General features: G+C 39.2%; 1 protein-coding gene across 12 annotated transcripts in view; it reads right to left on the bottom strand.

The window, feature by feature from the left end:
* GRIP1 (glutamate receptor interacting protein 1) overlaps positions 1–16,134 on the bottom strand; it is a 309,100-nt gene that overhangs the window by 146,303 nt on the left and 146,663 nt on the right. Inside the window, exon 1 of one of the 12 annotated variants that reach the window (XM_063155106.1) lies at positions 3,319–3,544. The exons of the other annotated variants lie outside the window; for them this stretch is intronic. Within the exon in view, the coding sequence (XP_063011176.1) occupies positions 3,319–3,373 (55 nt within the window). The 5' untranslated portion in view covers positions 3,374–3,544. Of the gene's footprint in view, positions 1–3,318; positions 3,545–16,134 lie in introns of those variants that run through there. 12 annotated transcript variants of the gene reach the window in all.

The raw sequence follows: 16,134 nt of genomic DNA, 5'->3' as shown, positions 1-16,134 counted from the left end.
GCATAGAAACAACAGGCTTGTGTAAAAACAACACACTGGTGTAAAAACCAGATTTTTTTTGTTGCTGTTCTTAACTGGATGGACTAGATCTAAATTCAAATCATGTCTCCACAGCTATGAGAAGAGTCTCACACAGCATCGTTCTTGCAAATTGCATCATCAAATAACATAATACTTTTCTCTCATGGTTGCTTGTTAATGGACAAACATGAAGCTTCGTCTGACCTCGGTAATGCACAATTTCATTACTGAAAATGTACTGACCTCCAAAATAAAGACTCACAAAACTGAAGTGTAATATGCATTACGGGACCTAATCTCATAGTCTTCTAAATTTCCTGCATGAATAATTATTGTGCACTTCTTGTTTGCCACATCTTTTGCTTTAAGAGGGGTGATTAGTATAGTGGAGATATAGAAGAAGGCTTCTGTACAGCAGCTGCAGCAGCCACAGTAGCCTCCGACCCACAGAGGCAATATGGCACAGAAGGAGTGCATGGGCAGCAGTGAAGCAGGACTGAGGGGCAGGGGGCTGGACTGGAAGATGTTTGAAGATCCTTTCCAACCCAAACCATTCTATGATTCTATAATTGTGCCTATCTCATATGAATGGTGTAAATTTGAAGGCAGAGGGCAAAGAAGAAGGCTAATGCTCCCATCTGACGATGACCATGGAGGTGAGGTGAAGAGAGGTAAGGCTCTGACTCACAGCTATGGGAAGGAGTGGGTCACTGACTAGGTTTTGGAGAGCACTCCCACTACTATATGATATTTTTGCCTTGAAATTAGCTCACAACACTTGAAGATGCTCCCACCAGAGTTTTTTTCAATTACACAGTAAGTACATGCAACAATGCAAAGAAACACAAAAATAACCTCTCCTTTTTGCTTTGAAAGGTCAAGGTAAAATACAAGAAGAGGGGAGTACAATTGTTATAAAATATTGCCTGAACACCTCTCTACTGGAAAGAATTACTTTTAGAGAGTCTTCAGTTGCCCAGATGAGGCATTTCTGTTTACATCCCTATCTGAAAGAACAGGAAATGAAGCTGCAAGCTTACTTTGTCAAGACAGGCATGAAAAATGACACAACACAGACAAAACAGATATTTCCACATTTTGATGCATAGTTAGCTGCACATCTTTTATTAAAAACACAAGACACTAATCTAGTGTGCAACACACTTGTATCTTTGCACCACAGTAGGGCCTGAAAGACAGTAATTATTTTGGGAAACTGCACAAAGCTACAGGATTAGTGCAGAAGAAAAAGACCCTAGCAGAGACAGGCTGCAGGGAAGTACTAAAGCAAGGAAAACTGCTTTTGGAGCTAAGGAACTCAGTGAATGCAGAAAACCTCCATGGCTAGCAGGTTAGAAGGAAAGGAGATATTCCAGCTGATACAGCAGCAGGAGATTGCCAGCTGTTGGCAAGAATCCTCTCCACAGTAATAATGTGAAGGTCCATCCCTGACCTCAGCCAGGCTGTGTTGAGCACTCCATAACTGTTTTCTGAGATGCAAATGCCAACATCAAAAAACCCAGAGAATTAGATAAAAAACCAAAGGTTTCACTCAAAACAGTGAAAATTCAGGAACCTGTCAATTAGGACAGCAATGCCAGTCCAGTGTGCATATGGCTTACAGGAGGATATATGAACATACCTCTAGACTGTCTTTTTCTTCATCAACCAGAGACAAGCATAAGGCACACTAATGCAAAAAATCAATAGTATCATGCCAGTTCCTATTGGGAGGGAGTGGGAGGAGCAAAGAGTCTCAATGGTAGTTAAGATTATTTCAGAGGAGAAAAAAACCACTAGCCACTAGTTCCGCTGAATGATGGAAGCATGAAATAATTAGGATGGCTGTGATGTATTAGATTATTGATTAATCACAGGGCAACTGTATTTAAGTGGAACAACAACTCTCATCAGTGAGTAACTAAATTAGTGCCCAGGTCTGTCTGATAAAGACATCAGCAGACAAAAAGGTTGCTCTGCTCACACCAGAAAAAGAGAATACACTGACTTTCAACCTGATAAACATGTAATAGAGCTACCAGAAGAGAAACATTTTATACAAACGAGAAAAACAGGCATTACCCGGCATAGATTTGAAAGAGAAGCAAATCTACTGAGAGGATGATTAATAAATATTTAAGTTTCTATATTTTGAACAACGTGACCCCACTGAGCAATCTAAATAAAAGGAAAATGCTTATATAAGTTTGATTGCAGTATTTGTCTCTTTTCCTATTACTGATCTCATTGTATTAGCATGCTACCTTCTCATACATCTGCAAAATAAAACAGTAATTGATTTTGAGCTATGCTGACTAATAATCAAAGACAGCTGATAAAAACAGTTTAATTCACACATGGATGTATATCCAGCTGCACAGTAACAGCCATTAAATATTTCACAGCACCCAAGATAAAAAATAGAAGCTTCTTATTTGCAGACACATAATGCTATTACAATGTTGGAAGTTTCCATCAAAACACTGAGCTAAAACCCCAAATCAACCATTTTACACAGAGAAGGAAAAAATTACCAAACATAACAGATTAAAAAAAAAAAAAGTTATTTTTAGAAAATAAGGTATGTTCATTTCTGAACAGTGAAGGTGAATTAGGCAGGTTTTCACATATCTATCTGCATTAACAATCACACAGGACTCAGGGTAGTATTTTAAAGTTCCAAGCGGTAAAATGAGAGACTGCAAAGATTTACAGTAAGATAAAACGCATATTGCTCTAGCAGGCAAATTAACTTCCAAAGTGTGATATGAGAGTGCAGCCCGAAAAAACACACGCTGCTATCCCTACTTCATCACATCCAACAGCCTTTGGCATGTAAAGCACAGGTATAAATAGCTCACAAAGGACATGAAACAACAGAAATTCGTCCTGGATACAGGTCCAGGACAGCAGTGTCAGTTGTTCCCAGTAAGGCAGAGCGTGCACTGACCCAGGAGGGATGCCTCTCAGCAGTTAGCACAAATACAAAACGACAGCACCCCACAATAACTTTAGCACTTCACTTGGGAAAAAAATCCTCCTTCTAGCAATAAGAAAAAAAAAAGAAAAAAAAAGAAAAAGATAAAAAAACCCTGGGATTATCTTCCTAGCAGAACCACAGCCTGGGACATGTAGGAATGTTCATTGAAAGAGCTCCTACACCCTCCTGTATCAGGAGTTCTTTGTTGCCTGACAGTACATTGGAAGGACGGTCATATTTAAAAGTAAAAAAATCAGGCTGTGTCTCTGGAAGGACGCAACGGAGCCCCTGGTTGAGTAAGAAGGAAAGCACGTTACCTTTAGCAAGTCTCCTCAGGATCTGACAGCGGCATTTAAAAGAGACAGCTATCATTCTGGCTGCCTGCCTCCCCTGGCAAAGCGTGCTCGGGGCTCTGCTTGGGTGAATGCAGCAGCAGCCTGTGAATTCCTCCTCCCGCACATACCAGGCAAAAGGTAGCTCCGGCGGGGAGTGACAAAGCTTAATTCCTCTTGGCTGATGCAGAGATCAGCTCCGTGTCATCTGGCAAAGCTGTGTCATTCACTACTAGCGCCGTCACCACCACCTGCACGAGGAGATGCAGGCTTGGAAAGCCATATTTCTTTACAGGCTAGAAAGCATCTAGCTGCACACACAGACGCGGATATTAGAGGGACACATCCCCCAGCCTCTCGCATTCCCTGACCCTGCAGGGAGTGATGGTTGCTGTGCCAGGCAAAGGGCCCCACATTTCAACAAGACATGGTGATTTTTCTCCTCCTTCCTAGTATCTATCCTTTCCCTTAGTGTTTCCTCGGAATAAATAGGGCAAAAACACCAGGAATCCTACTTCTGGGAGAGAAGGAGCCCATTTCAAATGGAAATATTCTAATCAAAGCACATTAAAGATTTAATCCTACTGATCTATAAGGAAGAAAAAAGAAAAAGCCTGATTTGATAACCAGGAAAGCTTTTTGACAATTGTAGACAAGTATATTACAGCCGGTGAAGCACAGACCACAGGGGGAGGGAGAGAGTGGAGGGAATTGATGGATTGCACTGTGTGGGCAGGACCACCAAGCATTTGATCACACCAAAATAAAATTATGCTGAATAGAAAACACACAGTGAATCGAGTTTTCTGCCTTCACTAAAGGGAGAAGAGAGCAGATTTTAGAGCAGCTGAATTGGCCAAATATTGCACCATTTGTAAGATTTCTTCAGCTCACAAGGAGTTTTATGCCCTCTCAAGTTGATTCAAACAGCAAATTAATCTGCTTTTAGAATTCATTCAGAAAATTATGAAGTAGAGCATACCACTTAAACAAGAGTTCCATACCACCTTTATGGACAAAACTCATACCCATTCTAAAAACCAAGCAAGGAAACCAAAATATTCCATACAGAGTTCTTCCCATCAAATCTATGCATAAACCTCGAGTCCCACACCAGATACTCTCCTTTAAGACAAGAGATAATTACTTCTTTCTCAAGATTAATGCTTCACTTGAATGATATATTTAAAACTGTCTTCATATATTCTGTCTTACTCACATGCTTTGATTACAAAATTGCTTGGTTTCTCTTCTACCATCTTTTATCCATCACTGTATTTAATGTTATGGTCCAGTGTCATGATGCACTGGTCTTCTACCAGCAGCTACAGGAAGCCAGGAGGAAGCATGGACAGCTCTCACACTCTGAGCTATTCCTCTCTCCCTTCCTCTCTTCACTGCATCAGCAGCTCTGTGCTTCCCACCGTCCAGCTCCAACTACTATTACTATTGTTTTTCTTATTTTTGTTTTATTGGTTAGAGCAACAGGCATATTTCCAAGGGTCACTCCATCAGCACCATTGCAATTGCCTAGACAGAGCTGGTGAAAATTGATTTTATTTCATTGCCATTAAAACCAGATGGGGGTAATCGAGTCATCTGTTCACCAACCCTGTTATTGCTTCTTGTAGCTGCTCCTGTACCAGAGAGCCATAAAACCCAGCCAGTGGAACAGCAGATGCACCTGAAGGTGTGAACTGATGGCTCCATCCTCATAACCACAGACCTCTGGCCAAGGATGGACAGGGCATACAAGGAGGGGTGAAACCAGTGGGTGAAGGTAGAGGTTTACATCAGTGTAATTCAGCAGTTCAGAAAGAAAACAAAATCTTGGGAGTATTAGGCAGAGGAAAGGGGAGAGGAGTTGTGTGTTCTTGTTCTCCCATAAAGTGACTCTCTCTCTCTGCCAATATGCTTTTAGACAAAAAAATTTGCCACCACCCTTTCTTGCCACCTCCTGCTCAGGTAACAGGACTTCACAACAATAATACCAATAAATACCACCCCATACCTGTTTTCTTTTCTCCCTGCTCCCCTGGAAAATCTGTTCCAGAAACCAAAGGCTATGGCTCAGCACACAGGGCCTGTTCACAGCTCTTTCAGGTTTGAGATGCCAAAGCTGCCTGAACTTGCTGCTCTCCTTCTGCAGATTAGCATCCAGAATCTTTTTTACAGCCTTTTCATCTGCCAGATGCCTGTCCTCAATGTCATAAACTTTGCTGGACCCAGGCAGAGACTAGTCTGAACACTTGCCCTTAACTCATGGGCCACCAGAAGATACTGCCAAGATGATAGTTTGGCTGCCCTAACGTTTGTCCTTTGATCCTTCCCAGTCACCTGTGGGGTCAGTACGGTCTCCAGTCCCACCTCTCTGGATATGGACCTTGACACCACCTGCCAGCATCGGGGCCGGGTGAGCCTGCAGTGTTCCTTCTGCCCTTCAAAAGAAGATGATTTTGGTGAGCAGGTCTCGAATCAAGAGTCCACTGTTGCGCAATTTTAATCAATACAATCATTCAAGACTTCTGCTGGGCAAAAAATGGCAAGAGGTTGTAGCTACACCACGAGGAAGAACTTCTTGCTTGCCTTTGTGATCTGACTTCATGACTTACCCTGGTTCAGCTCCTTTGACAGAGGGTGCAAAACAGAGGACACTTACAGAGCTAAGAGGCTGCAAAAGACAGACTTCAGACACTGGAGAAAAATCAAGCCTTTAGGTAAGGAAATGCTGAGTCCCAACAGGATTAAGTAGAAATGTGTAAAACTGTAATAATTGTACAGAAACTGTGATATATATGCAAAACCAGCAGCAGACTTGGTCAGACAAAGCTTTACTAACAGTGAAAGGATACATGCATTCCTTGATCCAAAAAGCTTATTGTATTGTTTACTACTAGATTATGGTGTGTATGTTAAACAGCCTCTGAAGCACTGCAATAGTCACTTCCAACCAAGTCAATAGGACAATTTTTTGCTTTTGTTTCTTCAGACAATTTTTCTGTCCTTGCCAAGGGAGGTTGTGTACAGATTTGAATTTCTCAAAAAGGTTTCAGAAGACAAAGAATCCACACTTCAAATACAACATGGAACATAATGATCTATTGTATGTACTGCATATTTTTTCCTTATTTTTGCTAGGTCTGGAAAAGATCCACTTTTTGGAACAATTTCTAAAATATTCACTCATTACAGACATGGTTTTATCACCTTCTTTCAGGACAACAATCATGAGAATTAACAGAACTGTTCTTGTCCAAAGTCCAACTCCTGAAATTAATTTAACTATACCTCATATATTAATACATATATATTTTTACCACAATAAGTATTTAGTGATTTTTAAATGTTTCAACATTTCAAAGACAGCCATCATTTGCTGAAGTGTCATTCATTCAACTCTGCAGCTGGAATTAACTGGTTTCAGGAGGAAAAATGGGGGAGGAGGTAAAACCAAAAAGGTATCTAACATCAGGAGATCAAAAACCCTCAGACATACTAAAAAATTATTTATAGTCTATATAACACAGCTTAAACTCTTAGTAATTATATTTCTTCCTTATTAATTCATTCAGCTACATATTTAGTCACAATTTTCTCTGGACTCATCTGTAAAAATCTTTTTTCATTGTGATCCTTCTAGCAGTAGCATGAATTTGTATCACTTTTATTGCTGCACTCACTCCTTTTTTCAGGAGTCTGAAAGATTATTTATAAATCTAGAATATATATAACACACAAATGCTTTATCAACTGAATTTTTATTCATAAGTACTCAGTAGAAGGTCCCTAGATGAAAGAAGCTTATATTTTCATGCAATAAGACAGGCAGTGTAATATATGTATCCTATTTAACACAAACTTCTGGTTAATCTTATCAGATCACATTAGCTGAAATAAATGAATCAAAAAATTTTACTATCTATTACACTTTTCTGTAGGAAAAAAAAAAGTAATGAAATTTCTCTAAATTAAATTGAAGATTACAATCTTCATACAGGGTGGCATTTAGATACAATGAGGTAATTTCTGTAAAGAACCAGTATTCAATGAAGAGTACAAATCCTGCAAAATACGAAATTGTGTTTGGGGGGAAAAAATTGTTTTCAAAAAATGAACTTTGTATGCAGAGTACACACCCTTCTGTTTCACAGGAATATATACACCTGGAAGGCAACCTACAAGTACAATTCCATTCATGCTGTATCAAACATTTCCTTTCATACAGTGACTGAACAACACCTTAAAACCAGTTCCACACCATCCCCTCTTTCACTTGTCAGGGGATTTGTCCACATGAGCTCCTATAATTGGTTTTGGATGTCACGTGCTCCTGTTTTAAGTTTGTGTGTGGCCACACAGAAGCAGATGTACCACAGAGAACTCACTTGTATCAGTCAAACATGAAAGCAACGAGAAAGCAATGCAGATATCGAATGCTTCATGTGTCACAAAGACACAGTGATATCTGCTGGATCTTCCTGCATAAGAAAATTGAAATGAAATATTATGAAATCTGAACGCATAAAGATTTTGTACAAGTCAGTATTTTGTTCCATCATTTTACAAGTTACTGCTGGCATCTACCACATTAGTCAAACTGAAAGTCAGATTTTTAAGGAACAAAGAAACTTAATTTAGCTCTGAAAATAACAAATTGCTATATGGATACCTTGAAAACTAAAACATTTCCACTATAGTATTTGATACAAACTTGTAACAATATGAGGAATGCCTATCTGAACAAAATTTTTGCAGGCTCAGTTAGTCCAGCATTTTGCAATGAATATTGCTCTATTATGAAGATTCCCCTTCACTACAGGGAGAAGGAATAAAAAGGCAAGTGAAATAAAGACACCCTGTTATTCCCCAGTGCTCAGATTATCAAAAAAGACAACTTGTCAGCTTTGCATAATTTGGAGGATCTTGTAAATTTACATTTTTATTAAATCAACTACAGCAGCTATTTCCTAGCTTTATAACCACCTCTGCAACACTGATGGGTAATTTCATTCAGGCATTGCAGCAGAATGCTTTACAGGTCATTAAGAGTCATAAAAGCTGCTCTGGCTTCAGAAGATCCTCACTGGAGAACATGTCAGGTACGAGATACAGCATGTTGCAAAGCAAGGACATGTGTGTGCTGGAAGTGGTTAACAGAAGACAAGAATACATCTGGTAAAGATCTAAGTTGATGCCAAAACACTACTGCATAGCACCATACATGTATTTTAGCTTCATTGCCTAGGAAGAGATTAGGAAAAATAATTTAGGGGCCTTTTAAGTTAAAAACCCCAAAAATCTTCTTTTATTGGCTCCAAGCAATGTTAACCTTTTTGAATCAGTAGGTATTAAATAAGTGGTGATAAAATCAGTCAATATTGCCACATCCTGGGATGGCTTTTGTTGAAGTGTTTTACTACACAGCAGATTCACATTTTAATTTACTTTTTTAAAAGTCTGATTTAACAATATATATTTTTTTTAATTTATAATGCAGTATTAAAGGAGGGAGAATACATACATCTTTTCTACATGAAAATAACTCTCCACTGAACATTACCCTTTAGCACAACCTAAGGTACAGCATTGCCTACATTACCCTTTACAAGAATCCCACACCAGAGCTTTACACAAAAATCTTTATGTTACCAGTCTGTTTCAATTGCTGGCAAAAATTAAACTTGTCCTTTTCAGTGAAATTGTGTTGATATACAAAGGTTAAGAGATCTTTCTTACTAGAAAAAGAGCTTAAAAAACCTTTGAGTACAACTTTGACTTTTAACTTCATTTCAGCTACTGGCAAACACACTAGTAGCTTTTTCCACCCTTTCTAAGCCACAAATATTTGCTTTAAAATAATTACAGATTTAAAAGATTTGGAAAATATGAAGATGCCATATACACTATGAAAATTAGAAACTTCAGTAGCACAAGTATGTTGTAGTCTCTCAAAGGTAACTTCAAGTATAGTCACAACTAGTTGAGATTTGTTTCAGAAACAAGTCACCATCATCATCTCTGCCTGGTTTGGGTTGGCACAGGCCTTAAACACCATCTAGCTTCAGTCTCCCTGCCACCCACTAGATCAGGTTGCTCAGAGCCCCATCCAACTTGGCCTTGAACACTTCCAGGGATGAGGCATCCAAACCTTCTCTGGGCATCCTGTTCCAGAGTGTCACAACGCTCACTGTAACAAATTCTAATGTCTAACTTAAATCCCTCCTCTTTTAGGTTAAAAAGGTTCCCCCTAACTCCATCACTATCTGTCCATGCAAAAAAAAAAAAAAAAAAAAAAGCCATCTCTTTTGTTAAGCTCCCTTTAATTACTGGAAGTTGCTCTAAGGTGTCCCTGAAGCGTTCTCTTTTCCAGGCTGAATAACCTGAGACCTCTCAGCCTTGTCTTCACAGAAGAGGTGCTCCAGACCTTGGGCTGGGCTTCTGGACTTGCTCCAGACCCATGTACTCCTTACACTGAGTGCCCCAGAGCTGGGTGCAGTAGAGTCTCACCAGGGCAGAGCAGAGGGGCTGATCCCCTCCCTGGCCCTGCTGCCCCCTGCTTTGGATGCAGCCCAGGATGTGCTGCAAGCTCACATTGCTGGGTCATGTTGAGCTTCTCATCACCAGCATGCCCAAATCCTTCTCAGCAGGGCTGCTTGCAATCCTTTCTCTGCCTGGCATGTACTTGTGCCCAGGATTGCCTCCACCCATGTGCCCCTTGCATCAAGTCTTGTCACAAAATCAAGAGCTTATGAATCAGGTATCGCTGCATTTCTAGTACGGACACAAGTCTGTACCCTTTCTTTGGTTTGGTTTACAATGACAGAAGAGAGTGCTCACTTTCTGGAGCATTACTAATAATTTGTCCTTGCATCTTCTGAACTGACAGTAAAGAACCTGAAATATGTCAAAATAAAATGAAATAAATCAAATCCAAAGTAGTCTGTCTGCTCTGTCAGCAGCAGAAGCAGCAGTGGAAGCACTAGGTACTTGCTTTCCAGGATGTTGTAGGTCCCATGGAGAGAAACAGCAAGTAAAGACCCCGATCATTGAACATAATCAGCCCAGCATGGGCTCCTGCCAGCCACAGGCATATAATTACAGGCTTGGGGATTTAACCTAATCTCAAAACTAAAGGATGACTCTGTCTTACAAGTAGCTTCCACATGCTGCACTACATGGTTAAAGACTCCTGTAATTACAATTTCTGTAAGGCTTGGTACTTTGTAGAGGTTTTTTTTAATTAATTAAAATGATGACCTTCCAACTGCTACATCAACCTCTAACAAAACAAAGCTAAGCATTCCCTCAAAAGTACCATACTGGAAGTGGAGACTCTCTCTTAGCAGAGACTTAGCAGAAAACAGCTGCTTCTACTCTGACTAAAAAAAAAAAAATATTTTGATTCTACTAAAACCACTTGAACAAAAGTGGAATTACTGTATCTTTGTCTAACTATCCTGCTTTGTTCCCACATACTTATCAACATATTAAGCAACCGTGAAATTGGAATATCACACTAGAAAATAAAATGTGTATTTGGAGGTATGAGTCTAGAATATAAAGTCATTTACTCTACTACCACATATTTTTTAGGAATTAACTCCACAAGTTTTTATGTACAAGTCTTTATATTCAAGATATGGTCAAAAAGGATGGCAATGGAACATTATAGCTCTAGAGATGCAGCAGAAAGAAAGGATGGCACAAACAGTTTTGACTGACAATAGTTTCAAGCCTTTGCAAGATGAAGGGAAATGGTGATTCATTGATACCTACCATGTGCAAGCTGCAGGAAGACATAGCAGCAGCTGTTTTAACAGAACAGAATGGATTTCTGTACTGAAATCACACTGGTGCACAGTGCTCGGCTGCCAGCCAACTGGCACCCACCAGTGCACCTTCCCAGCCACACGAACTCTTCCATCCCAGAAGTAGAACTGGTACTGGGAGAAGCAGGGAGTGTATCCCAGAATATATGATGACTAAAAAAACAACCGAGCAGATAATTTCAAGAAAAGCCAACGACTTGCAACTGTGACAAGAGGTTTAATGCAATCATTGCTTGTATAATTGGGGGCAGACTGAGAACAAGAATAGAAAACATCGCTACATGCCTTGCATACAGAGACCTACACTAGAACCCAAAATTCAGCTCTGCCACATGTGATGGGGTTTGCTCACCTTAGATTTGTTTTTTAAAGTCTGGAAAACTGAACAGGGTGCAGAGAAGAGCACCAAGAGTAATTTGACCAATAAAAAAGTCTTGTGCAGTGCCAGCCTCAGAAAGTATAATATTGGATTGGGAGAGTTAGGACAGTGACCTGACTAGAGAGCGCCTAAGAGCTGTCATGGGATGGACACATCGAGTGTTCCAGAGCTTCTACATCACTTGATAGGCAAGTGTTAAAATTCAAACAAATCACTTCCTGATTGGAAGCTCTACTGACAGATAAAACTACCAAAATGGTTCAGGAATACGCATGTTTCAAAACATCAGTTATTGGACATGCTGTAACAGTAACAGGCTGGATGTCACAACCAGCTTGCACATCTTACATGTCCTCTCTTGTCTTAGAAAGCAAATGAAGCAAGATAGAAGATTTTTGATGGCCTCCTACTGTCTGTAACTACTGCTTGGACTAAGAGAAATTACACCAATAAAAAATGGACCATAAGAGTTTTCAGGCCATTTTCATCCTTAAAATACACATCAGGTTTGCACATGAAATGTTGTACAAATAAAAGACAGGACTAGCTATACATAAACATAATGTTTTATCAAATATATAATTAACACCAATATAAAAATCTTTTTATAACCAGAATCCTTAATGTGCTGTAAAAAGTGCCCCATTACACACCACAACAACTCCACATTCTAAAATGCTGACATTTCAAAAGCAGGGAAACCCTTTTGTGCACCATCCTCGGCCACACACATCCTCTCCCTTTTGCTGTAAAAGAAGGGACAGGACACACAGCAAGAGGCATAAAACACACATGAGCAAAGTAACACAAAGCATGTTATTTACATCAGGAAAATTCATACATGTTATACATATGTAGCATGTATGACTCACAGGAAATTATCACCATGCTTTCCTCCCAAGTCACCAAAACAAAGGCTCCTATGCATAGGGTTGAAATATTTGTAATGTTAGTCTCAAAAGTGAAAGGTTGATAGCCTCAAGCTTGTTTTAGTGTTATTCTTCCATGGATCATTAATGGTTTAGTGGTGTCCCACTGCTATTCATCACATCTTTAATAGTTCCTTTTAAAATACTCTCAAAAAAAGTAGCTTGGCTAGATAACATCAACACTTGAAAGGCTGTATACAATATTTATATCTTTATTATTTATCAGTTTTGTTTCCTCTTCTCTTTTTTTTTTTTTTTTAATAATAGAAATCCTGCAATATTTGAAGGTAAATATGGTATTGTGTACAAAAGTGATCAATAAAAAACTGGGGACAACAACTAGATAGAGGAGCAAAACAGTGCATTCCAGAACAGCCCAGCAGAAAACTAAAATATGCCAATCAGCAAAACAAATGTTACCCCTGCAAAATTTAAAATGTAAATGAAAAATAAAAGCACTGGTCTTCCTGTATTATTGTGGATGTATCACTTATAAATAATCAACTAGTAACAAACCTGTGTTTTAATTAGTTTTTTAATACTTCAACATTTTTATACAAAAACTCTCTTTTGCACTGTCAGATATGAAATTAGAGCTTATCAATGAACACCAAACTTCAAGTTCTGTATTACATCTTCATTAACCAACTAGTAATTTTGAACTTGCGTATCTTCTTTAAAAGCCCAAACAACCCCATCTTGAATTCCTGATGCATTCAAAGGTCTCAGACTGGCTTTAGGATCTTGAGACCCTGAAGGGGCTGTACCAGACACAGCACATTCCTGCCATCCACACTGCTTTGAAAGCTGCTACCTTGCTTCTTCATGTCACACAGTCAAAAATCTTTTTTTTTGAGCATGGTTTATATGACTCAGTATGTATCAGTGAAAATTTTTTAACAATAACTTTATTTTTCCCCTTACTTTTCGGTAACAATTGGGACCTTTCAAATCTTCCCTTAGAACTTTCCTCTTTCCATAGATATCTGGGTTCTTCTAATAATCATTGTATACAAATATTCTATACACACACATTTTTAACTTTTGCAACAAGTCAGGCATTAAATCCATCTGCTTTTTACTGAACCCTTTCTGTTCATGCCTGCGTTTCAATATGAGAAGCAGCCATAATTACATTTAACAGCCCTGGTGCAGACACCTGAGTAAGTAAAGGGCAGTTACTTTCCTATGCCCGTGACATGACCTTTGTTAGTACAGCATTAGTTACTCCCTTTTGTAAGTATTGCTGCTATTAGCGATTAGCAAACCCAACTGCAATTTCTCCACATGTGCTGGTCCCTCTAAACACTGATGCTTTCCCAGCTTTTCATTCATAGTATATCATCATATCTTGGATTACTTCCCCATAGACACATTTACTTGCCAAGTCATACGATATTGTTCTGCATATTACACATTTCTAGTTGTTTTAAAGACTAGTTAAAGGCATCTCCACTCTTATTACTATGTAGGTCTCCTGATCTAATTTCAACTGCTAATTTTATCAACAGTTAACGAGGGCGTTAAATCACTACTGCTGTCTTTATTCTTGAATCAGCTCCTGGGGGTGTTTCTCAACTAACTCATTCTAAGGTACTTTCCCTTTTTAGATCATGAGCATTTAAAAGACACCAAATGTTTTAAAAGATGCAAAAACATCCTGCAGAGTTGCATCAAGCAATAGTACTTTTCCCATAAATTTTGTATTATATCCCAAACTGTGACAGAGCTCATTATTTACAAATCTATACTGCTTATTAACTATGTTCACATTATCTTCAAGACCTGAAATCCTTCTCCCTCTTTAATGCTTATTCAATATTTATTTCATTACTGAAATTTTAGAGACACCAGCATTAAATCAAGGAGAAGATCATGGCCAAAACTTCTTTCTTTCTTCTTTCTTCAAAACTTGTCTTTTTTTGCCTCTCTCCTCTTTTTAAGAGCACATATTAGTATTTTTGTGGCATGTCACTAGCTTTCCACTCAAACAGAATGTCAGACTCTACCTGGGTGAACACAAACAGGTTACACCTAGAGATACCAAAGACCAGTGTGTTCACAGCCAGAGATGAAAAGTGGCAAACAATGTACACTTGAATTTCTTTGTAGTTAATGTGTCAAAGGCTTTATGAAAACTGGCTCATACTGCAATTGTAAAGCACTTAGTTTTTTCCCCCAATGCATTTTCTCCTGATGTACTTACTATTTTTCCAAACATCCCAATGTTTTCCCAACATTTTAGTTTCCATCACGCCAGCTGCTGCACTTCAATAATGAAAATAAACTCAGTACCACAAAAAGATTGCTGTGTACAGATTCTCCCTATGAACTTACTTGGAAAGAGCTACATAAACTTAATTGATCAAAAGGGAGTCACAAAATGATGAAATATTTTGCAGAGGCATATGCTAATGGTACTGCACCAACTTCCAAGGCCTGCTGTCTTACTGGAAAGGTCCATAAAACTGTTGAGGTGATGAAAATACTCCCAAGCTGCAGCCTGGAATGCAGAAACAGGATGGTAACTGTGCAATTTATTTATTTATTTAAAAGCAAGGCAAGGAGAAAGGGGCCTGGACATTTTAACAAGAAATTAGAAAGCTAACTGATATAAATTCATCACCTATCCAAGTTTTAAAAGCCCAAGTTCCCCTCCCCCTGTTTCCCATTCCAGATCTCTCATCTGCATCTGAATGCTCACAGTGCTGCTAATGGATAAAAATGGAAACAAATGTATGCAACAAATCACAGTTTGCTCCTGTGCCAGCTTCCCCCTTCTGATTCATCAGATCCAGATCTCCATACTGCTGCTACATATTAAAATCAATGTTCTGCCTCTTCATTATTGTCATTATTTCTCTTTCACTTCAGAAGTTTCCTTTCCTTCAGATTGCTGCCTGACCAGCTTGTCAGGACACATTTAAATCAGTATTTTGTGCATAGGCGTGTTTGTGCCGTGCATCTGGATGCCACCTCATTACCATCTGAATTCACATCATTTCTGCCAAGGCACAAAAACATGGGGGTAAAAATCATGTCAAATGACAGAAGATTACAGCCATCCATCTCCATCATTTAAAAATATGAAGTAACTGCAGATTTTGCCATCAGCTCATTTCATACCTGGTAGGAAAATCTAAATAAAGATTGAATGCAGCACTTTCTGTGATGCATGAAAATGCAATGCAGCTCAAGTAGAAGGCATTAAAGATTCATCCTCAACTTGGCCACACCAGGGGCTTCAAGCTGCTTATGTGAACTTTGTTTGCCTCCTGTATCTGGGGCTCACCTTCCATGGCCAAGGAGGAGAGTCCTAATGGTACAGCCTGCTAACAAAGAAACCAGACATTCAGAGTCAGGTGGATGGTGAAGTTCCTCTCTGGGGGACAGAAGCATTACTGAGAGCAAATGCAACCCAGAGAGCCATGTTTGTACAGCAACTGCTATGGCTGCTTGAGCTCCAGGAGAGGGAGAGCTCTGCTGGTGCTGTGCTCCAGCAACAAGGATGCTGGCTCCTATAGTAATGCCAAACACACACTGGGGGAAATGGGTGAGGCTCCAGGAAGTCAAGACACATACTTTTAGTGTAGCATAAACAAAAAGAGTGTAAATACAGGTGTGTATATAAATAGTAAATCTATGCTTGCTTTCATTTGGATCT

Source organism: Melospiza melodia, chromosome 4 (assembly GCF_035770615.1).
Source record: "Melospiza melodia melodia isolate bMelMel2 chromosome 4, bMelMel2.pri, whole genome shotgun sequence".
NCBI classification, from domain to species: domain Eukaryota; kingdom Metazoa; phylum Chordata; class Aves; order Passeriformes; family Passerellidae; genus Melospiza; species Melospiza melodia.
Note: the sequence above shows the minus strand (reverse complement) of the source record. Positions and strands in the feature narration are given on the sequence as shown.